This window comes from Ictidomys tridecemlineatus, chromosome 11 (genome assembly GCF_052094955.1).
Source record: "Ictidomys tridecemlineatus isolate mIctTri1 chromosome 11, mIctTri1.hap1, whole genome shotgun sequence".
Taxonomy (NCBI): domain Eukaryota; kingdom Metazoa; phylum Chordata; class Mammalia; order Rodentia; family Sciuridae; genus Ictidomys; species Ictidomys tridecemlineatus.
In genome coordinates, this window is record NC_135487.1 from 111,852,502 (window position 1) to 111,879,245 (window position 26,744).

A 26,744-nucleotide genomic window follows, 5' to 3' on the forward strand; every position below is an offset into this window, starting at 1 on the left:
CTCTGAGATTCAGAAATAGCTATGTGTGTGCACAGTGCGTCCCCTTAGAGACCTGAAGTTGTCTCATGGACACTGGATTGGGTCCATTCTTCACATCTGTCTACATATAACATTTGAGCATTTTCATTTGAGATGAGCATTCTAGTCTAATACTCCATCCTCTTGTACATCTTGCTGTAGGTCACTCCTGAGTGATGCTTTGCCCACACAGGCAAGTTCTTTTGTCTGCCTGGTATCAGCAGATCTTTGGGTGCACATGGTGACAGGACAGTTGGAAACTCATGAAATAAAACTCAGACATATTTTTATCTTATCTTTAGACAGGGTCTAAGTTGCCCAGGCTGACCTTGAACTTGTGATCCTCTTTCCTGAGTTTCTGGAGTAGCTGGGATTACAAGTGTATGCCACCACACCTGCAGGTGCCAATTTTAATGAAATGGATCCTAGAATTGTTGGAGGAAGGCTTAGGGCTCAGTATAAGAGATGGTTAGAAAGGTGAGTGGAGGGGGACCAAAGATATGTGTGGTACAATGGTGGTGACCAACAGTGATGACCAAGGCCATCCTGAGTGCCCTGCATGTGATCCAAGGCTGATTTTCATCTGGTGTACCAAGGCAGTGTGCACTGATATTCTGTTCCCTGATGGGCCAGTGCCCTGATATTCTGGTTTCTAAATATTCTTAAGATCATTTTTGGTTGTGTTCAAATGATCCATAGTGGAGGCAGACCTGGCCCTAGCACTGCGTAATGGGGAAGTTCTGTTGCTAAGAACTAGGGAAGCCTTTCCAAACACCAACAACCTATAGAGAGCTCCAGCCTGGATGGAAGGTCAGGCTAAATTTTGTCCATCTCAGAACTCAGGTAACATGGACTTTTCTCCCTTGAAGACAAACACTACTCCAGAAATCTTACGAAGGGCCGTAATTGTTCTGCCAGAGATGGCCCAAGGATTGAGGGCCCCTGAGCAACTTTCTGAGGGGATACAGGCAGTAGGGAGTATGAGGAGCTGCTGCTAACCAGCTGAGCTGGTTAAAGAGTCTTCCAACAGCACCTGACAAGGCCTGGGCAGTAACAGTTGATGCTGGATTAGCTGCTCAAACATGTCTATCATGGATTTGCCGGTGACTGTGTGACATGATCAGTCTTGAGCAAAACAGCAAAGGCCCAGCATCTCATTTCCATGTGGACCCCTCGGACTCCCCAGACAGCTGGCTTTGCACCCACAGAACCTGTCTTCCCTGTTCTCCCCCTTCCTGTCCCTCTCTTTCCCCTACTCAGTTCAACCCCTGCCTCCCTGAACCTTTGTTATGAAGACCCTAGAAAAAGGAGTGTCCTCATCCAAGAGGGGGAAATTGTTTTAACAGAAATTTTCCTGCTAGGCATCAAACCTATAAAAAAAAAATTTCATTTTCTTTTTTTGATCATGGTAGCTGACACTGGCCAGGTATGGCATGGAGGTCTGATCCACAGCTCCAACTGTCCCTTGCCTGGATCACGATTGTAGAGCAGAGAATTGGGGGAAGCTATGTGTCACCATATTTATCTACCTTGTGTTTTCCATGGTACTCAACACATGACAGAATTAAATGGGCATTGGAAAGGAAATAGAGGGGACGAGACTATTCCTGTGGGCTGACGTACCTATTGGCTTGTTTGTGTTTTGTGTTTTAGGTTCCAGAAAACACAAGAATCACTTCCTCCTCCTTAGTTTTTTAATTGCCGTATATTAGCTCAGAACAAGATACAAAATTGAGAAATTCATGGGAAACCTTAAGAAATGAGCAAAAATATAACAGCACAGAGGTTTAATAATAATAATAATAACAAAGCTGTAACAAATGAGCTTGATCTGGATCTTGAAGGAGACAACAAATCTGCCACATTTCTTGGAGGCCAGGGATTCAGGAAGAGGCCTCCTCCCCTTTCCTCCATATCCCTCTTTCAAAAAGGGGCCCTGGTCCATAGGACCATGAGCCTGTGATAGTGACTGCAGCAGGAAAAGGTAGAAGAACCTGCCAAGGATGGTCCCTCACTACAGGGTCAATGCTTATGGGGGCTACTGTGTCATTTCTGATTTATTTACCAGCTAAGGGTGGAATTTGAAATATATGATTCGTGGGCAGAAGCGCTGCTAGCATACTTTCCCCAGGAACCAGTCCACGATTCTGTAGAAACAAAAAAAGATTCAATTGTGAGTCTCATCCTAGGCACCCTGACTCCCTGTACCTATGCCTTGGCTGAGGCACAGCTGTGCAAAGGTGCTCCCCTAGCAGCATCCTGAGTTCTAGGGTGCTCTAACTGCCAGTTTAGCTTCAATCCTAAACGCCTGAGGGACCTAGCATTCATAGCTGCAGGAGCCAAGTCTGGAGGGGGGGGTGGTCCCCCCCCCCCTTATAAGCTCTGCTTGTGATACGAGAACAGCCTAGGCAGCCTGGAACAGTGCAGGAAAAAATCCACAGAGCTCCACACTGACGTAAGACCTTCATTTTAGCTAAAATCTCATTACCGTGAGTTCATTGCTCATGTGAATAATCAGCACGAGAAAAGTACAAGAGCCCCAGTTTTCCCTTTATAGGCACAACGCCATCTAGACACATGTGAAGTAAGGATCCTGATTTAGAAATTCTCCTTGGAGGTCCTTTGCATTAGGCAGAGGGGAGAGAAGAAAGGGGAGGGGGTATGGGGTAGAAAGACAGTAGAATGAATCAGACATTATTACCATATGTGCAGATGTGACTACACAACCCTTTGTGAATCTACATCATGTACAATCTGAAAAAGGAGAAGTTGCACTCCATTTATGTATGATGTATGTACTTGTATATATAATGCATTCTACTGTCATGTAAAACTAATAAGAACAAATTAAAAAAAAGAAATTCTCATTTGAAAACCCCAATAGATAAGCAGAAAGGAAGAGGGATGAGCAATTTCTCTCTGTCTCTGTCCGTCTCTTGGCTACTGAACTAGTTAAACACATTTAATAGCTGCCTCTTTGCCACTGATTGATTTGTCCCCAAAGAACTCTATTTCAAACTCTCTGGTTGTACCCAAGTCTTCTGAGCTGATTCTCAGCCTCATCCTGCAGCCCTGGCCTGTCAGCCCCCTGTCCACTTTGCCCAGTCCCTAACATCTGAGCTACAGAACCTCAGCAGCCTAGCTGAGGAGGCTAAGCAACAGAGAATGCTCCAGGGGTTAGGGTCAAACTGAGGGGACCTTGTCCTGCACTTTTCTTGCCTCTTCTCATGAAGCTTATCTGTGCCTCTCCCTTATCCACGGATTTCTTCCTTTCCTCCTCCTGCTCCCTGCTCTACCCTTGACATACCTTCTTATTCTTCTCACTTCATTTACCAAAGGAACAGAAAAAAATAATTTTAAAACTTGGGTATGGCGATGTTATTCATTGAGATTTGAGGTTGTAAAAGAAGTTGCTTTTTGTTCTTTCATTCTGTGTATCTATTTGATAGATACACGGAAGAAGACACACTGGGTACATGGACTACAAGATTGCAATTTTGAGTACTTTAATGCCATAAATAAATAATTCTTTCACTTTTCTTCTCACCCCAGTCCTCTTCTAGTAAACTCTCTTCTCTCCCTAAGCTCATCCCACTAATGTCCCAAGTCTCACTTCTTCTCCCCCTAAAGAATCTTGTAACACCCAAGAATTGTCACATAGTTGTCACCTAGAGCTCCCTCCCACCAAGGCTTCTGGCTCTAGAGAAACCCACAGTCCCGCAGCTCCTTCGTGACTGTCCCCAACACATTAATGGATTGCCTTTCTGAAGCCATCATTTTTGTCCCTGCTTTCGTCTCCTTGGAGCAATGAGTTCCTTAGGCTCAGGGTCACTGCCAACTTCCTCTTACAGATGCTAAGTTTGTTTCTATCAAGGCTCTAGAGGAGGCTCTATCTAAGGCTCTTTTTTGAGTTAAACAAGTCTGAATTGTTTTTTCTTCATATTCAAAAGATTTCAGAACATGTCCCTCTCTTTTGCCCTTCCAAGGCAAACAGCTCCTAGACTTTTCATTTTCCCAACTAGTACAACCCAGCCCCCCCCATAATATCAGAAGCTATGAATCTTCTCTCTCCTGGTAACAGAACTTCGTATGTCACCAGAGGAAGGCATCACCACCAACCCTGCAAGCTCTCGCTCATCACCTCTAGACGGGACGCCGGGCATACTTTCGGCGATGCATTTCGTCCACTCGCTCTAGGTACCAAGTACCTGGGAAGAGGTTGTTTGTATCTCCAGGTGGTGAGAAATTTACTGTGGAATGAAGAAAAGGGACAAGACTCACAAAGAGGAAGAGAAAATATTAATAGGAATATTAATAGGAGTGCCTACGGGTTCACAATTCAGTGATCCCGACTCGGGGTCACCTTCAATACAGCCTGGCAAGGTGGTCAGTCTTGTCATCCCAAGGTCTTGGGAGGCTGAGAAAGGAGGATCACAAATTCAAGGCAAGCCTCAGAGATGTAACAAGACCCTCAGCAAGTTAGTAAGACTCTTATCTCAAAATAAAAAAATAAAAAGGCCTGGAGATGTAGCTTAGCCATAAAGCCCTTCTGGGTTCAATCCCTAGTACCAAAAAAAAAAAAAAAAAACAAAAAACAAAAAACACAGAACCAAAGAAGCATCATCTTGGATCAGATACTTCAGGCTACCCAGCTATTAACAATTTCATCATATGAGTTTAACATTTTGCCCTTAATCCACTAAAATCTTCACATATCCATCCCTTTGCCAGTGGTATGTAGGTTGATGTGTATCTCAGAACATCCTATTCCCTAATAAATACTACCTTCCTGGTTGTAAGATCTCTGGCTCTGGTTCATTATAGTGCTTCAGTGCTTTTTCCATTAATGGGCATCTCAGAGGGGCCTATTTTTATTTTTATTGTTTTTCTTCACTCTAATATGTCCCTGTTCCAGATGAGATCAACGACCACTGGGTCAAGGTCTTGGGAACATTCCCAGTTCCATATATTCTTTCTCCTTTTTAGACCACTCTGAAAATCATATGCTTCAAGTTTTGCTTGATAATATCTAGTTACCATTGTTTGAAAATCTCCATCTAATCTCTACAGTTTTTTTTTCCTTTTCACCTATTGCTTTTGGGGAGCTTTTTTGTTTGTTTTTTATGTTTGATGGAGAAAGGGGTCCATTGGGAGGAGATAATAATATTTGTTGATATCTGTTGGTAATTTATTTAAGTCCATTAATTTATTGAATCTCTTTGAAAATCCTGCAGTTAGTGTGATTTTAGAAATGTGACATCTGAGAAAAGTTCAATAATTTTTTCCCCAAAGACAAAGAGATAGTAAATGACACAGCTCAAGTTTAGATTTAGATATCTTGCTTTAAAGTCTGGGATCTTGCAACATTTAAACAGGAACATTTTCAAAGACAATCATAGCTTTCCTGGGACAGCATTGACTGGTATGTGAAGTGTGCATAGCTATAATCCATGCTGAGAAGCACCATGCTGCCTCCTTCTTTTTCCCAACTCTGTCTTCTGCTTCCCCGGGGGGGGGGGGAGTTTTTACTCCTTTTAACAACATATCTTGTCCTAATCATAAGTCACCAAAGTCTGGACTGTGGCCCAGGATAAGCTAGATTTCTGGTGAATCCTGGATCCCCAGCTACTGGCCTGGAACACGAGAGGATTTGCCTCTCCTCCTCCTCCTCTCTTCTGCCCTCTTCCTTACCTTTGTGGAAGAATTTCTCTCTTTGGTTCATGATTTCTGTGAATTCCTCGGGAGACATGCGTTTCCGAGAGGCAAGGCGTTTGGGCAGGTCTGATACGCTATTCACCAGTGTGTCTAGTGGGGAACCTGGGGAGCCAAAGCAAGATGGTTAGGCCTTGTATACTGTCATCACACACTAGGACAGTGCTAGGTTCTGTGGTAGCTTGCACCCTGGGGGAAGTGTCTTAGTGTCCCTTTGACTATCAGGAAATGATAAACAACACACAGGCAGACAAACTCACTTAGTTTAGGTTAGATCTTAGAAGTGCTTGGATGTGTGTCCTGGATTATACCAATCATAAAGTAATCAACAAACACTTACTGGAAATCTCAAATCCATCAACTTGTCTCTAGCTAGTTGCAACTAAACCACTATTAACTCTCGCCTAGACTATCGCACAGGAATACTCTAAATGGTCTCCCTATATCCACCTTTATTCTTTCTCACCTAGTCTCTAAATAGTAGCTAGGGAAGTGCTGTAAATACATAAATTACAAACTTATTCCCTTGCTTAAATATCTTCAATGGTCTTTTATTTGGTTTTAATCAAAACATAACAGCCTCCAGCAGAGGTGAGGCAGAAGATGGCTTCTTTCACGAGATGAATCTTGTCAGGAATGGCTGATAAAGATCGAAGACTCACCTGGAGAAGCATCTTGGGACACTCGAAATGAAAAAAAACTTGCTGCTAAGCCAGAGCCATAGGAGAAGGCACCAATCCTGGAGCCAGCCAAGTCCTGAGCAGAGTGACTGCAGGGGAAAGAAATTAAAACAAATGACACGGCCAGCATTATATCTGACACTTCAAATAAAAAAAGATCTGCCTATCAGCCCAATCTTGTCCCCGTGTACCTCATGCAACTAGAAATGCACTCCTAGAGCTGCACACAAAGAGGGCCTTTTGGTAGATCCTGGGGATAGGCCCAGATGTAGGAAACCTTGCCCAAAGGAGAGCAAGCAAAATCCAAAACATATAAGGCACAAGGAGCACAACAGAATTTCAGGTGTAAAAGGAACTTCTTCCCTCTCATGATGACAAGCAGGATTCAGTGAAGGTGCATCCAGGTGGAAGCAGGCCCCTGGACTCACCCTTAAGGCTCCCAGTGGACTGGTAATGGACTCAGATTTTTGATCCCCCCCATCAGTAAAAATTTGATCAAGCTCCCATATAAATTTTTTTTTCTATGTCATATGCAATGTTTTCCTATAAACCTCATAAAATAGAAAAGAAAAACAGCTAACATTTGAGTCTGCTGAGAATTGTACTTTTGTTCTTAGACCCCCCCCAAAAATGTAGTTTTCATTCTCATTCAAACTTTAAAAGCAGGTATTGTTATACATGTATTTCACAGGTATGGAAAGTGAGACACATACCGTATTACTTTTTTGGTTGTTTTTACTGCTTTTTTTGAAACAAGGTCTCTACATTGCCCAGGCTGACCTTGAACTCCTGGGCTCTAAGCAATCCTCCTGCCTCAGTATTGCAAGTAGCTGGAACTATAGGAATAAGTCATCATGCCTGACCCAGGTTAAGTATTGTTTTCAAGCAAGGTTGAAGATTCTAGATTTGAATCCAGGTTGTGGGCTCTAAAGCTAGAGCCTATTAACCCAGAATTTCTCCTAAATACAGAGTACATAAGTAAATGAAATGAAGATATGTACCCAACTTCTACTATTTTTGTGCTATGCCCAAGGAGATCTTATATAGCTATCCCCTGCAATACACTTTGGGGATCACTATTTAACATAAATAGTAAGTCCGCCTATACAGACAACTTCAAAGCAAGTTTCTTTCATCTTCTTTCTTTCTTCCTTTCCTCCCACTTCTCTCCCTTCTTTCCTTTTAAGTCTGAACCAGAAGAGGAGCCGGATTTGGTTGTCTCCTCAGACACCATGGGATAGGAGAGTGTGAGGTGGGCCACAAGAAGTACTCACTGGGACAGAAGTGAGGCCAGGCACCCGTATAGGGACGAGGTGTACATGTTCCCGTTGTGTGTGGAAAGGTAAAGGGAGGCCTTGGTTTTCTTGTTGAACATGTCCAGAGAGGCCTTTAGAAGTGCTTTGTCCAGGTCCTTGTTGGTGTAGGTGTCTTCCAGCTTTAGCTCCCTGGAGGGAGCAGAGGTAGCAGTTCAGAGGTCACGGGAGGGGAGAGGGTACAAGGGGGAAAGAAACAGCACCTGGAAAGGAGGCTTTGGGGTACGTATTTTTATTGCAATACTCAGACATACGGAAAATCTCAAAGAAAACACAGTACTAACAGTTCTACTATTCATAGAATTTATGGCTGATTTTTCTTGTGGAATCAATTTCTCCTTTCATAAAAGTCTATTAGAAAATCAGGAATAAAATTATATGACACATTCTGTTTACAAGCCTTCTTAACTCAGAATATGTAGTTAGCAAATAATCATAAGCTCTGTCCATTCATTTTGGTATATTTACTAAGTATCTTCATATACAGGGAAAGAAGGGAAAGAACATCTTTATATATACTATTGCCAACCTCTATGACAGATGCATTCTCTAAATCAATCTATGTTGTATGATTTTCCAGGGGAGGAAATTGTTATATAGATTTAGATATTTATAATATAGATATATACATGTAGACAGGTATGGATTGATATATATATATATATAGATAGATAGATAGATATAGATAGATAGATTTAATTTATTTATATATGTGTGTGTGTATGTGTGTGTGTGTGTGTGTGTGTGTGTGTGTGTGTGTATCTCCATGGCATTAAATCACCTTCTATAACATTATCATTATTATTCTTGTTGCTATTATTTGGAGCCGGAGATTGAACAAAGGGCCTTGCATATGCTAAGCACACTGAGCTATACCTCCAGCCCTATAACATTATTTTTAAGCATTGCAGGGTCCATGACAAGGTATATCCTACTTTAACCAGTCTTCCTGCTCCTGTTCCTCACTAGTTAAAATATTATAGTGAATAGCTACATGCTCTTTTAACATATGGAATTAATAAGACAACAACTATGCACATCTATAAGACTTTGCTCCATGTTCTCCATTACTCCTCAAAATATTGTATCAGTTTTCAATTCACTGTTATTCGTTTTCCCATAGCCTCATCAGTTCTAGGTATTCAGATTTTTTAAAGACTATGGTAACCTGCTTACATTTTTTTTACTATTGAGCTTAAACATTTTAAAATATGATGATATGCTTTTCTTCTTTGAGGAAATTTCTTGTTCATATCTTTTGTTCATTTTCCACTAGAGAATTTACCTTATTATTGATGAGATCTTTATATATTAAAGATATTAAGCCATTCTCTTTTGCAAATGTGACACTTTATTTTGATAGGAGTGGTCTCAGAAGCTGTGCTTGTGCTGATTCTGATGTTTTAGTGTCAGGGTTTGTAGTAGTAAGCAATCGAGGAAGATGTGGGTAGTTCAAAACTTGAAATAAACAGACACCAAGAAGAGAAAGATTCCCTCTTAAGTGAGAATTCTTATACCACAGACACCTCTTTTCTAAATACCATAGAGTAGTGTGCCAATAAATAGCATTTTGCTTGCTTTTTGACATCTCAGGGGGTGAGCTGAATTATGTTCATTTTGTAGATGAGAAATTGAGGCACAAGCAAGACATTAAGACAAGTGAGAATGGGACCCTACACTGGGTTACCATCCTGTACTATGATTATTTGCTTCTGTGCATCTGTGTCTATGTAGACTATGAGATCCCTCCTAGGAAAGGATCATGGAGTCACAGTAAGTACAATGCCTAGAACATATCACATGTTCAGAAAATATCTATCAATTGAATGAAATGGCCACACTCTGTTTCCCCCATCCCCTTTTCTTATTCTCTTTGGCTTCTTTTAGTCACTAGATGCAGAGGTGAGGTAAACTCTGCATGCTCCCCTGAGTTAACCCAAGGAGGGCCCCATGCAGATTTAGCCCACCTCTCTCTCCATGCCAGAGCTTGACATCCTCTCTGTTGCACTGTAGGATTGCCATTTGCTCCCCCACAATAATGCCTGTAGTCCAGACTCAGGGAGTGGGGAATTCCCCCCCCCTTGGCTCACCCCTTGCCAGCCTCCTGGATCCCCATAAAGGGCTTACCTAAAGGCCTCCAGCCCCTGATATAAAGCCTGGGTGTCACCACTGGATGATCGGAAGTCATTGAACATCAGGCGAGCCAGAGATTTCTGGACCATCTTGCAAAAGGGTGTGTGAAAGATCATATACTGTAAATCATCCAGGGTAAAAGGCCGGTCGATGCCAGCTGGAAAAGTAAGTGTGACAGCAAGGAGGTGACATGATGATGCACCACTTAGATCTACTCTCTGAGCTCTAACTGTGCCAAAGGACTCTAAGCCTCCCGGGGAACTACCTCCTACCTCCAGCACATGCACATAAAGTTTGTTCTATTATTATTATTATTATTATTATTATTATTATTATTATTATTATTATTATTATTATTATTATTTTATTACCAAGGATTGAACCCAGGGGTGCTTTTGCCACTCAGCCACATCCCCAGCCCTTTTTATTTTTTTAAATTTGAAACAGGGTGTTTCTAAATTGCTTAGGGCCTCACTAAATTGCTTAGGCTGGCCTCAAACTTGCAATCTTCTTGCCTCAGCCCCTGAGTCACTGGGATTATAGGTGTGCACCACTGCATTCAGCTATTCACTCATCTTACATGTATTATCATGTGAAAGAAGGGAAAGAAAGGTCTTTGTGTCTACTATTGCTAACCTCTATGGCAGATGCTTTCTCTAAATCAACTTTGTGTTGTATCATTTTCCAGAGAAACAGTCTCTACATTATTAAGTGATAGGTCCAGAGCCACTCCACTGGAAAAAGGTTGGTTTTGAATTATGACTCAGGTGTCTCAGCTTGTATACTACAGTCTGTCCCTCTTATTCTAAATAGGAGGATAATGCAACTTCTGCCCTTAAGGAAGTTTGAAGTTCAGTGCTATGAATCAAAGCAGCATCCATTCAAACTTCTTATAAGAACAAGGAGCAAAATTAAAATGCCATAAGAATCTAAAAGAGATGAGAGCAATTAGTCAACAGCAATTTTATAGTGGATGGGCAAAGGTAAAGATGAGTCAACTCCTTACCCATGGGTATCACCTCTGGTAGATGGTACCCATCCAGGTCAGTGGAAAGGAACAAAAAAGAGGTTGCGCTCTGATGCTTAAGTTCATGTCTTCTCTCACCTTAAAACTGTTTTCCAATGCCCATTTAGCTGTAACTAAACTGGTAATAATACTTTTTCAAAAAGTGGATTTTTCTGCATTTAAAAAAAATACTCATTTTCTGATTATCAAAGCAAGTGCATATTTTTAACAGGAAAATTCAGAAACTATTCAGGTGAATATTAAAAAAAATCAACCTGTAATGTCATCCTCCAGAGAAGAATCACTGGTAACACTTAATATTTTTAAAATGTAAGTAAGACTTTTCAACATCAATCATACTACAAATTAGAAACCAAACCAGGCACAGTGGCGCATGTCTATAATCCCAGCAGCTCAGGAGGCTGAGGCAGGAGGATTATAAATTCAAAGCCAGCCTCAGCAACTTAGTAAGGCCCTGAGCAACTTAAAAGAGATGAGAGCAATTAGTCAACAGCAATTTTACACTGGATGGGCTAAATGCCAATCCCAGAAGGATGTGGCCACTCTTTCTTACGAGTATCTTCCCAGATAGGGGATGCACTGGTTTCATATTTGTGGCTTTAGCCCTGGTTTGCTTATTTTATTAATTTTTTAACCTTAAGTTATAGGCAATTTTGTACTTGAATTTGAATGACCTTCAAATGGATTTTAGCACAGACCCAGGAAGAGTCTAGAAGGGGATTTAAAATATTTTTCTTGACATCATTTTCAGGGTAGAAGAAAAGAAACCTAATCTTAAGCTTTTTACACACTCTTGGCCCATGGAAATAGAACCCCCTGCTTTCTGCTCTCTGAATCCCTTACCTTGCTTCCACTGTTTTTGGATTTTCTGGCGGTATGATGTGTAACATCGATCCAAGGCCCTCAAGTAGCACTGGATGGACAGTTTCCCGTCCACCATCGGGTACTCTGAGGCCAAATTCGGCTTGTAGAAGTCATATGCATTCTCCATATGGGTTCCCCTAAGTCCTGTAAAGACACACAGAGGGCTTCAGAGACCACACAGTTCGGGTCACCTTACACAGAAAGGATGGGAGAACCGTGTGAAAGGATCTGCCTGTGTTTTATTCGTCTCCCCTGCCAAGACCACGCCTATTCAAATCTCTTACATATTCCAAAGGAGCTGAAAGACGGTTGTCTTTACATAAATGAGGTTTACAGTTCTCTCACTCCATCTATGTGGGCTTAAGAAAACCTGGAATAGAAGTCAGAATTCTCAAAGGAAGACTTACTTCATATCCATTTCTCTTCTTTCCTTGCCAATACCAGTTTAGTTCCCTAGGTTTTCTTCATCAGCATCTGCACCACTCCTTGCATGCATCATTATCCTAATGCACGATGATGCAGAAGAAGAAACCTCTCTGATTCCCCTTTTCTCTTCCTCCCCACCTTCTGCTCCCAAAAACAGAATTTTGAAGGCAAGCGACACCATCCTCAAACCCATATCACATCCCCGAGTAACAATTTGGGATTAGGATCTATGGGTTTGGCTATGCCATGCACAGCCTCTTGGTTACAGGTTCCTACAAACCTTGCTCCAGGGCTAGAGGGGCCTTGGGCCCAATCAGCATTGCCACAGCTCCAGCCCCACCTGTGGGGCGAGCATTACCATTGGGATAGACAGCGATGTCTCCACAGACCACCAGTGCATAGCGACCTGCAAAGACAGGCAAGAAATCATTTTATCATTGACAAATCTAGAATGGACTCAGTGCCTACCATGTGCCAGGCACAAATTTAGGAACTGGAAATAGAGGAAACAAAACAAAAAACAAAAAAATTCCCAGTCCCATGAAGTTTATGCTGTTGCAAAACTCATGATGGATTTGAAATGCAAAGTCAAAACTCAGTGGCCTTGCATTCTAACTGCTGAACGCTCATTTATTCAGAATTCTGCTCCTGAATTTAATAAAAAATTATTTGCTGGCACTTGTGGAGACAACTTAGGTTCATATCAATCACCTTATAGCCCTCCACAATCCTGAACTATCTCCCAAATCATAGAAGGAAGGCCAAGAAATAGGGAGGGAAACTAACATTTAAAATACCAGCTAGACAAAAGTTACCTTTAAACAGTTCTTCAAAACGCCTAATGAGGCAGTTAATATCTACATTCATGGATGAAGATGTTGCCCTCCAAAAACTTTAAAAAATTTGACTCAGGTCACATATATAGAATTCAAGAGTCAAACCAAATTATGACTAGATCCTAAAACCATGTACCCTGAAGAGTTTATGTTGAATAACCATAATTCCTGCAAATGATTCACAGTACCTAACTCTGTGACAGACTATTATTCATTCCACTCTTATCCAATGGAAGTACTGTCATCAAAAGTCAAATCTAGGGATGGGAATATAGCTCAGCTGATAAGAGTGCTTGCCTTGCATTCAAAAAGCTGTGGGTTCAATCCCCAGCACCACACACACACACACACACACACACACACACACACACACACACACACACAAAATCAAAACTATAGGACAAACATGTTAGTGATTTTAGTGTTCTATCTAACCCATGAGTAAGCCCCCAACATTCACCCCAATCCTGTGTTGGAAACAAGATTTTCATATAATTTAAACCTCACGATAATCCTATGTAGCAGATATAATAAACTCTTTATAGGTGAAGAAACTGAGGCCCTAAGAACTTCAGTCACTTGTCCAAAACCACATAACTAAATGGTAAGATAAAGATTCAGAGTGAGGATACCTACCCAAATTTGTGAAGTCCAAGGACCTTCTCTTAAGAATCAAAACGATCCCAACAAAAAGTTTTGCTTTTTCCCCCGAGTGGTGTATGTACATGTGTGTGTATATGTGTTTACACACACATATGTATTCATATATCTATATTTTTCCACACACATTGTGCAAAATTGAAAAACTATAGGGAGAAACTTAGAAACAATTCAGAAAAACACTAGAATCTGACTACCTAAAAAGCAATACCTTCTATCAGGAACAAAGTAAAAAGAAAATAACTTGTAAAATATTTACAAGATTTACAGACAGCAATACCTATTTTCCTTCATTTATAAAGGTCTTATAACAATGGCCTGTAGAAACTGTAAAAAATATTCAAGGTATCTTATAATAAAAGAAAAGCGAATAGAAATCACTATGATTTTAATTATTAAATTGACAAAGATGAAAAGGCTTGAAAACATGTATTGTAGAAATGCAGTTTAACCCAATATTTTGTAGATCAATTTGGTACATTTTAAACAAACCTTTAAATAGACATATCCCACAATTCAACTTTTGGAATTCTATTTTTATACCATATTTCTGCTGGCATGTAAAGCTATTGTAAAGTGTTCAAAAACTTTACTTATAATTGCCAAAATTTAAAAATCTAAATATCCACCAGTATAAAATGAATTTAAAAAAGTTTGCCGTATCCATCAATAGAATATAATATGTAGCTTTTTAAAAAACAATGCAGCCAGGCACAGTGGTGCAAGCCTGTGATCCCAGCAGCTTGGGAGGCTGAGGCAGGAGAATGGCAAGTTCAAAGCCAGCCTCAGCAACAGTGAGGCACTAAGCAACTCAGTGAGACCCTGTCTCTAAATAAAATACAAAATAGGGCTCAGGATGTGGCTCAGTGGTCGAGTGCCCCTGAGTTTAGTTCCCAGTATCCGCCCCTTGCCCTGCTTCAAAAGAGAAAGAAATTTCTAAACTCCCATCAACATTAAAATTTTATGATTATTCTTATAATAATTAATGTTTACAATGGATCTCAAGGATTTTAGTTCTAGTTTTAAGCTCAGCAAACAGAGTACCTTGATGGGCAAGTTACTGTGTTTTATATACATTTGGATTATTTTATTCAAAGTTTCTTACCAGCCCTGCAAGGCAGATAGGCAAATAAGAACCCTGAGGTTCCAAGAGGTTAAGGGATTTGTCAGCAATTACTGAGAGAGCTAGGGTTTCCAACTTTCATCTTGTATTCTTTCCCTTTGTCATTTTTGTCCCATCACAACTGATGGTATCCCTCCATTATAGCTTTGAGGGAAGATATAAATAAGACAAAGGTATTGTTAATACATTAAGAAAATCAATATCCTAGGAGTCAAGCAAGAGAGAAAGAGCAAAATATTATGCAAACAGTTTTTCCTGTGATTCTCTGCCATAGAAATTTTTCTTTACTACATAAATTTGTATGAACTTTTCACCATCACCAATCTCTCAGAGACTTAGGAAATATTTAAGAGAAATAGGTTCAGTAAAAGGGAGAAATGTATTGGATTGGATTTGTGTCTTGCCTCTGTACTCACTGCGGGTTAGCTATCAGATCTTTCATTTTATTGTCTGAGATGTAACACCCACATCCTCCTCTGCTGTAAGGAGTAAATGAACAGCTATGTGAACATGCTACCTGACTAACTGTATAAAGCTATCCACGTCTAAGTGGTTATTTACACTGTGGCTGTTGGATGATACAGCAGCTATGTGAATGAGTTGTCTTTCCATCCTGGGATGAAGCCCCCTGAGGAATTAAGAACAAATCTAATAAGATTCGGCCTCCAACCCAAGCTCCTTTCTTACATAATGCCCCTGGCGGTACTTACCGTCCCAATAGCTGGACTCCATCCAGTTGGCAGCATTGAAGAGGGACGCAGTGCCACCATAGCACGCATTGGTGGTATCTATGCCCTCAATGTCAGTGTTGCCAGAATCCTGGAAGAGTTCCATGAGCACTGTCTTGACGGCCTTGGACTTGTCAATGATGGTCTCCGTGCCCACTTCCAGCCGGCCCACAGCATCCCATGGGAGCTGTGTGCGCTCCATCAGCCGCTGTACCACTGTCAGGCAGAGGGAGTTGATGTCCTCCTGGACTGAGCAAAAGCCCATATGAGTTTGGCCCAAGCCCACTGTGTACTTCCCTGCCTCCACATTGTTGTACTTCTCCAACTCAGTCTGGTCCACGTATTGGGCTGGGAAGTAAACCTCCATGGCAAGGATGCCCACATCTTTTGGCCAAGTATCCGTTTTGGCCAGGGGGACGGCAGAGAGACTGGCAAACCTGTGGTGAAGACAGCAATCATCATTCCTCTAATAGTCTGTGGCCCTATTTCCTCAAGAAACAGTATTATAGCAACCATTAAATTCATGTTTTAATATGTATTGAAGCTATGTTATCAAATGAGTAAAAGTTTAGTATTTTTCTGTTGAATTAATACTTCTACTAAGGAGGTGACATCATCAAGATGGTTGACTAGAAGTACATGGGTGCTTCTCTCTACAAGGAAAAACTATAGCAATTTTATGGGCATATTTTAGATAGAAGAATGCTAGTGTGAAATGGGAATGTGGCAAAGACATTGCACAGCATGGAGATACATGATAACTTTATGAAGAAGGGAACTAAACAATAGCACCTATCTTTCTATCCACCCTGAACAAAGAGGGCTTTTCCTCAGTGGGGAAAGGGTAAGCAGGAGGCAACCAGAAATCCTAAGTCATCTTATGATATTTGCTATTGGAAAAGTCTGCAGCCAAGTGCATGGCATTGCTGGTTTATTACACTCCTATATTGCCCCGAAGAAAGAGCCCAATTTACACAGTGCCTTCCCTCACCCATGCTCCTGCTGCATAGTGTTACTTTGAGATCCTGCCCAATTCAGGTTCTATGAAACTGCTGGGCAACTGCCCCCATCAGCTTGGCCAGCCCAATCCAGTTAAACAGCTGTGAGGCCCCGTTTACCCACTTTCATCCCTAGGAAGCAGATGGGTAAATAGTCATCCCTAAGTGGCTCATCTCACAAAGGCCCTGGGAAGCAGCCCGGTGGCCCTACCTATCTTCCTGAAGCCCTCAAGAAATAGTTGAGAAGCTCAGCAGAGCTCACTAAAACCCTGAGAAGCAGATAAGCAGATTGGAGATCACATAATGACATCCATAGCCTTTAGCCCCTTACAGGTGCCCTGTCTGGGCTCACTGGTACTGCTCAGGTCTTATGTAGCCCTCAGATATTGGCAAGCAACCCATCTCACTTCTGAACACGCAGTGCCACACATGCCTCGGCCCTGCAGAGTGAACTTGTCCCCACATCATCTGTGGAAACTAACAGAAGCCCCTGACACCACCACACACACACACACACAGCACCAAACCTAGAGCTGCTCCTTGCCTAAGAAAGCAGCATTCCATCCAATGATATGATCCTGTAACTGCTATAGCCCAATGATATTACTGACGTTAATTACAGCTGATGAAGCTACAATAGTCACTACATTAAAGTGCCCACCTGGAACCAACCCATTTCAGCATATCTAACCAATACCATGTGACACACAATGAGGAGAAAGTCTTTTACCATGAAAGTCACAGTTTCTTGATCCACCAGATGCACACATGCCAATGTAGGGACACTAGGAGCATGAAAACCAAGGTAATGTGAAACGTGTAAAGGAACAAAATAACTCTAGAAACAAACCCCAAAGAAATGGAAAATAATGAATTGCCTGAAAAAGAATAAAAAACAATTATTTTTAAGGAAACTTTATGAGATACAAAAGAATATAGACAATTCAATGAAATTAGAGAGATAATTCATGACATAAATGAGAAATCCAACAAAGAGGTAAGATCATTAAAAAAAAAACCCAAAGGAGAATATTGGAGCTAAAAATATAAAAATATAATTGAGAGGCTCAACAGCATAATAGTGAGAAGAAATAATGTAATAATTTCTGAATCTGAAAATACAGGTCTTTTAAAATAATACAGAAAAGAAGAAGGAGGGGGAGGAAGAGGAGGAGGATGAGAGGAAGAAGAAGGATGAGGAGGAGGAGAAGGAGGAGGAAGAGAAACAAAAATTAATGAAGAAAGCCTTTGAGACTTATGTGATGTATATGCCAGCAAACTTTTGCATTATGGGTGTTCCAGGATAAGAGACAAGAAATGACCCAGAAAATCTATTCAATAAAATGAAACTGACAAAATCTTGGAAAACATGTGAATGTTCAGATTCAGAAAACTCAAAGCACCCCTAGTGGATTGGACGAAAACACACACACACACACACACACACACACACACACAAACAAAAAAAAAACAGCAAGAGAAATGTGTCAAGTTACATATAAGGCAATCTCCATTAGACCAAAAACATATTTCTCAGCAGAAACTTGAGCTAGAGAAATCTGTTAAATTGTCAACCAAGAATACTATAAACAGCAAAGGTATCCTTCAAAAGGAAAAAAAAAATAAAGTCTTTCCAACAACAACAAAACTTGAGTGTACTTATCACCACCAGATTAACCCCATCAAGAATACTGAAGAGAGTCCTACACTAGAAGTGAAGTGATAACCACTACTATGAAAATATCCAGAAGTACAAAACTTCATAGTAGAGCAGATACACAAAAGAGAATAAAACCCTATCAATATGGAAAAACATCAAACAATAGACAAAATGACCAGAAAAAAATTAACAAAATGCTTTTGCTTATCAACAGTAACCTTGAATGAAAATATTTAATTTCTAAATTAAAAGATATAGCTAGGCTAAATAGATTTAACGAAAACAAAATCCATTGATATGCTCTGTATAATAAACCCTCTTCACCAGTAAATACACAAATCAACTTACTGTGAAATCATAGAAAAAGATGTACAATGTAAATGGAAACCAAAACTAATCAGGAAACCAAAATTACCAGATAGAACTGACTATAAGTCAAAATTTGTAGAAAGTGCTATAGAGGCTCACTATTTAATAAGGGAATCAATTCAATAAGAGGAGATAATTTTGAATATATGTGAACCCAATTCAAGAGCACTCAGTTGTATAAAGCAAACATTATTAGATCAAAAGGAGAAATAGACTATAACACAACAATAATGGGCAACTTCACCTCCCCACCTTCATCCATGGATAAATGACCCAGACAAAAAAAAGGGAATAAAGAAACAACAGAGTTAAAACTAGACTATGGCCCAAATAAATTTAAGAGACATTTATAGGATATTTTGGCTGCAGAATACACATTCTTCACATCAGTATCTGGCACATTCTCCAGGATAGACCTGTATTATAAGCAAACAAAATCAGTCTTAATGAATTCAAACAACTTGAAACCATAGCACGTATCTTCTCTAACCACATGGAATAATACTAGAAATCAACAGTAGGAGGCTCCTTAGAAATTGTACAACTACATGGAAATTAAGCAACATTCTCTTGAATGAGCAGTAGGTCAATGGAGAAATCAAAAGGGAAATTTTAAAATATCTTGAAACAAATGAAAATGAAAATATACAGCAAGAGTGGTACTAAGGATAACGTTTACAGCAATAAATGCCTACATCAAACCAACAGAAAGATTCCAAATGAACAACCCAATGACACAACTGAAGAAATTGGGGAAGCAAGAACAAACCAAACCCCAAATTAGATATCGAGAGCAGAAACAAGTGAAATAAAGACTTAAAAAAATACGAAAGATGAATAAAAAACAGAGTTGGTTTTTTGAAAAGAAAGATAAGATTCACAAACCTTTAGCTAGACTAACCAAGAAAAAATAGAGAAGACCCAAATAAATAAAATCAGAGATGGAAAAGAAGATATCACACCGAACACCACAGGAATACAAAGGATCTTTAGGAATTATTATGAACATCTACAGGTCAACAAACTGGAAAACCTAGAACAAATTGACAAATTTCTGGACACATACAACCTACTAAAATTGAACCATGTGGACAAAGAAAACCTGAAGAAACCAATTTCAAGAAATAAGGATGAATGAGTAATAAAAAGTCTCCCAACAAATAAAAAAGCCATACTTGGCTTCACCATTAAATTTTATCAAAACTCCAAAAGAGAACAACGTCACTCAGTTTTTAAAATGTCACTCTTATTACCTCCCCCTTTCCTCCTTTTTTCTTTTTCCCACCCAAGAACATAATCACCATTTTCCTGCTCTTTAAGGACATTTTCTGCTTATTCCATCCTGTCTGCTTTTGGGGACACCCAACCCAGGGCTGACAGACAATAGTGAACCAGACATCCTTTGTGGCCAGGAAGAGGCAGACATTGTCACAGATCAACACATAGTGGAGCAAGCCACCTGCAAAATCACAGAGGGCAGAGAGAAAAAATGGGGGTCAGTAGAAGAGGGAAGAGAATCTGTTTCTGGACCCAATACATTTCTCTTCAATCTGACTCTCCAATTCTCTTGGTGAAAAATCTGAAGTTTCTCCTCCCAGCTGCAAGTGTAGAGCTCACCAAGTCCACTTCCCACAGGCTCCCGTGGAGAAAGCACTTGAGCACTGGACACTTCAGTGACACTCTTTACTGTACAGATGGTGAAATCAGGGCACACCTTGGTGAAATCGTGTGCTCAGGGGAATGTCAGAGTTTTTCATGTGTTAGAAATATTCCATCCCTTCACTTCCTTGGGTTCCTGACTTATAACCTTATCCCTATGCCATAAGAGCTGCAGCTTATATTAAATGGTTCTATTCCTCATTTCAGGATTCTGTGCCTCTGGAAGCACCAGATTCAGGAAGGTCACTTTCAGGGACTGCTGGGAAGCAAAGCTGGATCCTGTGATCACAAGATAGCAGGCAAAGTGATAACATGCTCATCAATATCTGTCAGGGGAGGTTTGCAGTTCATTTATCTGCCCTATTTATTTGGTGCCCCCCCAAATAAATGGAATTTGTACTTTCAAATATTTATGGAGGAGCTTCCCAGTACCTAGGAGGTAATGGTTAGCCAGCCCTTGAAGCTGCCAACCTGGCTGGCTTTCCCCAGCTTCCTTCTCACTCTGCCTCTCCTAGGCTGAATTCCTTCCTCTTTTCCCAATTAGCAATCTATGGCTCAAGGAGAGTTTCCAAGAACCAGTCACTTGGTATCTTTGTAACTGTCTTAGTAGGATAATTTCTGGACATGGATTTCAGAGGCTTGAAAACAAGGATTATTTCAAGGTTTCCAGAAGCCTTAGGGCATTGGAGTGAAGAGTGTCCTTTTAATCTTGCATTTTCTCTGCGAAATAATCACTGTAATTTAAAATCTGTTTGTTCTGGTTTCACTTCCTTCAAGAACGTGCACCAAACCTTTCTTCCTTTACTCCATCTTGCCTCCTTCAAAATGAACTAGTACAGACCAGGTACTCTGCTGGCCTGGGGGTGAAGGGGTTGTATAAAAAAGAGCACAAGGTTCATGATGATGTCCTTTATCAGGGCAAGAAATGAGATGAGCAGGTGCATAACCCAACTACCAGGTGGAATGTGGCGAGGACCACAAAAAAAAGATATGGGCAAAATCCTGCAGTTCAAAGGAAGCAGAGATTTGCATGGGTGGGAAGATAAGGAAAGGCTTCATGAGAGAGGCTGCATTTGAGATCAGCCCTGGTGGATGGGGAAGTTTCTGCTGATGAAGAATTGGAAGGAGATGAAAGGGTCGTTGTCACAGCAGGGTTGATGGAACAGACTAGGGAACCTGGAGAGGAGGGTGGGTCGGAGAGGAGGGAACAATAGTGAGAAACATAAGACAGTTGGGGCCATGACCTTGCTTAACTTTAGAAGCAGAGAAGCAGATTCTAAGGCAGGACTAGTTCTTGGGTTGGACTTAAAACTGAACAGGTTGGATTAGAGGAGCTAGACATTTGGAGAAAATGTGACCCATAATGAGCATTCTTGGTATAAGTTCAGACCACAGATAATGGAGTTAGATGCAAATGAGGATTCTAAGAGTTTGATTCAAAGATATCAGAACACTGAGGACTGAGGTTTGTCTTTTGGTTACTGGCCAACTGTTGCTTATTGAAATAGGCAAACCCGTGCTAATTGCTTCTCTACAAATACAGAGACAAGTTAAATTCTGAGCTGGGGTATGTAGTGGTTTGGCAAAGGTGGGTGGGATAGGAGGGATGTAAATGATGATGAAGTCATGAGGAAAATAAGGGGGCTAATGAGCATTAGCCTCTCCCCCCACCATATCCCTGTGTGCAGATTCCCAGTGTCAGATAAGAGAAGACACTAGCACAAAATCTTTTTTCTACGCATTCGGTATTTATGGAGTGCTGAGTAAAAATGCAAGAAAAGATAGGGCTAGTCCTGAGATGTAGTTGATGATTTGGGGACTAGATAATAACACACAGTTGGCTGGGAGCCCAAGGCACTAACTACAGCTGTTACCATCATCACTGGGAGATTGCAGACACTTAGAAGAGACTGAGTAGATATTTACAAAGAAAAGAAATATGTGTATTCTTCTTGCCCAAGCACATGCATGCGCACACATAAACAAGTTACATGCTTTATCTTTACATTTCATTTCCCCCTTGTATAAAATTAGAGCACCAAGAAGCACAGCTTCTTATCCTCAATCCACTTTGCATTTTGCTGAAGCAACTTAAATTCAGTGGTATTACTAATATAGTAGTTGCATGGCTTGTCAGGAGCAGGACAGGGGTAGTAGTCAAAGAGTAGAGTAGAGGAGAGGAGAGACCTGGATCCTGATACTGATAATTTTGCTGTTTGTTGCAGCTGGCAGGGTAAACGATGCTATTGTCCCCCAAACAGCATGTGTCAGGGGTTTGGGGTCCTCCAATTCTAGAGTAGAAATGGACCTGTCTGTTTAAGGATGAGGTAACTGAGACGCTGATAAGTTGCTTCTCTAAGGCTGTGCACAAATCTTGCCAACTTTTGACTGGGATTCTAGTGAGCTTTCCCTCTGGCAGGCCCTGTGCCTATCTTTCACTGGTCTGTGATACTTCTCAAACAGTAATCTGTCCAGACCCTGGGGAGAAGGCGACTCACCTTTGGTGGGCTGCTGGGAGCAGGCGAGCAGGTGTGATGGCAGCCTCCTGCATCACTCTTCCCACCTGCAAGACCCGCCTCACTGGAGTCAACAGCCGCTGCATTTCCAGAGAAGCAAGCAGACAAGCTAACCGTTCACAGTCCCTGGGAGAGATGCCCAGCAAAGATTGGTTGGGCTTTATAGAGCCCTAGAACTTCTGCCTCAGGAAGCCCCGCCTCTGCTTGGCTCAGCCTGCTTCTAAAACTGGGCCAAAGGTCTCCCTCAGAACATGGGTGAGTCAAAGAAAAACATCATCTGTCCAACATGTGCACAGTTGCCCTATTCCTGGGTGTGTGTGTGGGAATGGTTCTTCCTTTCTCAGTCTCTCCTGGGTGCTTTGTTTTTGTCCAGCTACCTAATAGGGAGGTTTTGATGTTTCTTCTAACACATCTGTGGAAACCCCAACTGGCCTTTCTTGGACCCTGACTCCTCATCTGAGTGATGATTGATATACATACATATATATATATATATATATATATATATATAGTCCATAATCCTCTCAGTGGTGTTAGTTATTACTGGTTTCATGTATTATGCATTATAAGAAAATTTTTAAATAAAGTACAGTGACTAAAAGGTTTTTCAGGCATGGAGCTTGCAATCCCAGCAACTCGGGTGACTGAGACAGAAGACTGAGACAGAAGGATTGCAAGTTCAAGGATGAACTTGACAACTTAATGAGCTCTTGTCTCAAAGAATAAAAAAAAAAAAAGTCTGGGGACACAGCTCAATGGTAGAGCATCCCTGGAGTTAATCTCCAGTATTAAAACAAAGACAAAAAAACAAACAAAGAAAAGAAAAATCTTTCAAAACTAAAGGAAATTAATCTTTTAATAGTAACTCTTCAAGGGCTAGGGATGTGGCTCAAGCGGTATCGCGCTCGCCTGGCATGCGCAGGGTGCTAGGTTCGATCCTCAGCACCACATAAAAAATAAATGAAGATGTTGTGTCCACCGAAAACTGAAAAATAAATATTAAAAATTCTTTCTCTTTCTCTGAAAAAAAAAGTAGCTCTTCAAGTAGTTGGGAGTGGGTATTGGCACAGAGGCAAAGGACTATGTGTAAGATTATATTGAACTAGTTACATTTCTTCTACCTTTATTGCCATCATTTTGTTTGTATAGTTCTAACACAATTTCCATTTGGGGTGTGATTAGTGCTGTAGTAGATGTATAGAACTCCCCAAAGAGGTTACTGTCATTTGATGTTCAAGCTCTCCTAAGGAAAAAAGACTTATTTTAAAAATGATATAGCTGGTTGTTAGAGTGCTTGCCTAGCATATGTGACGCACTGGGTTCAATCCTCAGCACCACATAAAAATAAAATATAGGTATTGTGTTCATCTACTATAAAAATATTTTTAAAAAATGATATAAGAAATATGTAGAGAGATGTGATTTTTTTTTCTCCCAAAAACTTACAGTTAGTGAGTTGCAGAGTAGGGCTCAACCTTATCTTTTGACTTTAGATTCTAGTCTTTCCATGTTGCTCTTCTACTTCTCAATACAAAGTTTCCTGCTGATATTCTAAGTAAATCTCTCATAGCATCAATCTCCCTCTCCCCCTCTTGCAGTACTGGGAATCAAACTCAGGGTCTTATGCATACTAGCCACGTGTTCTACCACTGAGCTACATCCCCAGCCCTTCCTCTATCTTTTATGAGGGTCATGTATTCACTTATTAGTTCATTCAGCTAACCACTCTTCTCTAATATAACACAGAAGGGAGGACACAGAAGATCGAAAGTGATTTTTATATTAGGGAGACAGAGTTTCCTGAAAACAGAGAACTTCTAGGTGTCCCCAAAAGTCTGAGACCCCTAGGACTATCATCTTTAGGTTCTTGTCTCCATGCATCTTGGTTCATTACTATTCTAACTCAGTCTCCCACCTCATTCTGTCACTCCAATGAGCCTTTTGCAAAGTTCTATCATCAAGAAACTACTTTATTGCCTACCCCTTCTCTGAAATGCCCATGGTTTCTTGTCAATGTCAACCCGAAGCTCTTTCAAATGCTGTGTGCTTTGTTTCCTCCCAAGCCCCACACCCTGGCCACAAACACTCAGTGCATTTCAGCGCTTAGAAAAAGGCATGTATCCTTTTTGCTCTCTGTTGATACTCCAGAATATTTTTGCTCTTCATGTTCTCAAAAATCCCCACTGACTTAAAGCACACACCATTAGTCTGGCAACTGAGGGCACCTTTGTTCTTATAGTCCACTAAGAGTCTTGCTCTACTTCCCCCATTCATAAAGAGTTAAGCACATGGATCAAGCCTTCCTCTCCACCATCAGTCCTCGCATCCACCTTGGCCATTTGGTAAAGCTCTCCTTTCCATGTTCTTATCCTGCCATGACTTCAGCTTCTCCCTCCTCGGTGATAAGCTTGACTTATTATTACAGTACCCATACCACCTCCAAAATTTCATTTTCATGCATCCCAATTTCTAACAACTTCTACTTTTCCAGCTCACTTTTAAAATATCTTCATCTTTGCTTCCCCGGGTACCACCATTGATTCTCCTAGTTTTGCACCCTTTATCATAGCTCATAACATCTTTTCTTTCCTTACTCAGCTCAGGTTAGCCATGGTGCATATCATAAATAATTCCTTGGATACATTTTGCCATTCATTCTCTTTGACCCAGCAAACCTTCTTCTGTGTATAAACCCAGCTCCTGATCTATTCTAAACTTGCAGCTGAGCACCTAACACGGGCTAATTAGAACACAATGTCATATTGACTGCTAAGCTTTAAATTTACAAACATGCTCGTCAAGTGGACAGACCCTTAGCATGGCCTGGTCATTCTGCTGCATTTTTTCAATCCCAAGAAGGCTAGTAACAATGTCCCTTTTGTCTTGATCCCCTCTCTGCTTGTTCTCAGCTGATCACTTTGACCTTTGTTTCTTTGAGAATATAGCAGCAATCAGAAAAGGGCTACTCCAATTCCCATTAACAAGTTCAGCAACCTGCCTTGATTTGCAGTCCCTACTCTACCTTCTCTCTGTTCCTACAGAGAGGAACCAGCCCCGTTTTGGTGCAGGGCCAAAGTTGCACTTATACAGTGATTACTTGCCTCTTTTCTGCATAAGGTCTGTCCTACAGTTATCCTCCCTCTTTCTTGTGTTCAATTTTCCCTTTCTACTAGGTTATTTTTTATCTTATTGTTCTTGCATCACCCCATCTTTAAAAACTCTCTTGGCCCAATATGTCTTACTGAGTTGTACCACCAACTTTATGTCCCCTTGTATAGCAAAATTTATTAAAATGTCTGTCCTCAGCTGGTGGCCACATGCATATAATCCCAGCAACTTGGGAGAATGAGGCCAGAGGATTACAAGTCCCAGTCCAGCCTTGGCAACTTAGTGAGATCCTCAGCAACTTAGCAAGACCCTCTATCAAATTAAAAAATAAAAAAAGACTGGGGATGGAGCTCAGTAGTACAGTGTTTCTGGGTTCAGCCCCAAGTACAAAAAAAAAAAAAAAAGTCTGTCCTTACCTCTCATTCTGTCTTTAAACAACCAGTTAGACTTTGTTTCCCAGTGCTCCATTGAAATACATCTTATCAAAGTCAACAATGATTACCTTTACACCAAATCCAATGGTTGGTCCTGAACCTTTATTTTCCCACACCTCTCAGGAGCAAAGCTGTGCTCCCTTCGCCTCAAAGCACTTTTTTTTTTTCCACTTAGCCCACAAGACCTTACAGTTCCATGGTCTTCCTCTAAATCACTGATCGATCCTTGAAGCTGCCTTCCAGGTAATACTCATATGCTCTTTTTTTCACTAAGGTGATAGATAGAATTGGTTAGAAACATTAGGCTCTTACTCAAATATTCATGTAGGATTATGGGCACAGAATGAGTCAATTTGAAGATCAAAATCATCCACTCTAATACAAACTTTACTTAGTGTATAATATAATTCAGGCACTTTGATAGGCCCTTCCCCCGTTTTTGTTTGTATGAGGGATTGAACTCAGGGGCACTCAACCACT

At 40.8% G+C, this 26,744-nt stretch overlaps 1 protein-coding gene across 2 annotated transcripts; it reads right to left on the reverse strand.

The window, feature by feature from the left end:
- Window positions 1–1,694: 1,694 nt before the first annotated feature.
- Window positions 1,695–22,874, reverse strand: Hmgcs2 (3-hydroxy-3-methylglutaryl-CoA synthase 2). 2 transcript variants are annotated; one of them, XM_005334942.5, is made up of 10 exons: window positions 22,705–22,874; window positions 15,503–15,957; window positions 12,454–12,579; window positions 11,727–11,891; window positions 9,851–10,013; window positions 7,685–7,855; window positions 6,393–6,499; window positions 5,710–5,835; window positions 4,160–4,268; window positions 1,695–2,165 (listed from the first exon to the last, which is right to left on the reverse strand). In XM_005334942.5, exons 1-9 carry the CDS (start codon window positions 22,806–22,808, stop codon window positions 4,162–4,164), a joined length of 1,524 nt encoding a protein of 507 aa, XP_005334999.2. In that variant the 5' UTR covers window positions 22,809–22,874; the 3' UTR covers window positions 1,695–2,165; window positions 4,160–4,161. The 2 variants fall into 2 exon arrangements, with proteins under 2 accessions (XP_005334999.2, XP_021588655.2); XM_021732980.3 differs by having other exon boundaries at window positions 4,138–4,268.
- Between the last annotated feature and the right edge of the window lie 3,870 nt (window positions 22,875–26,744).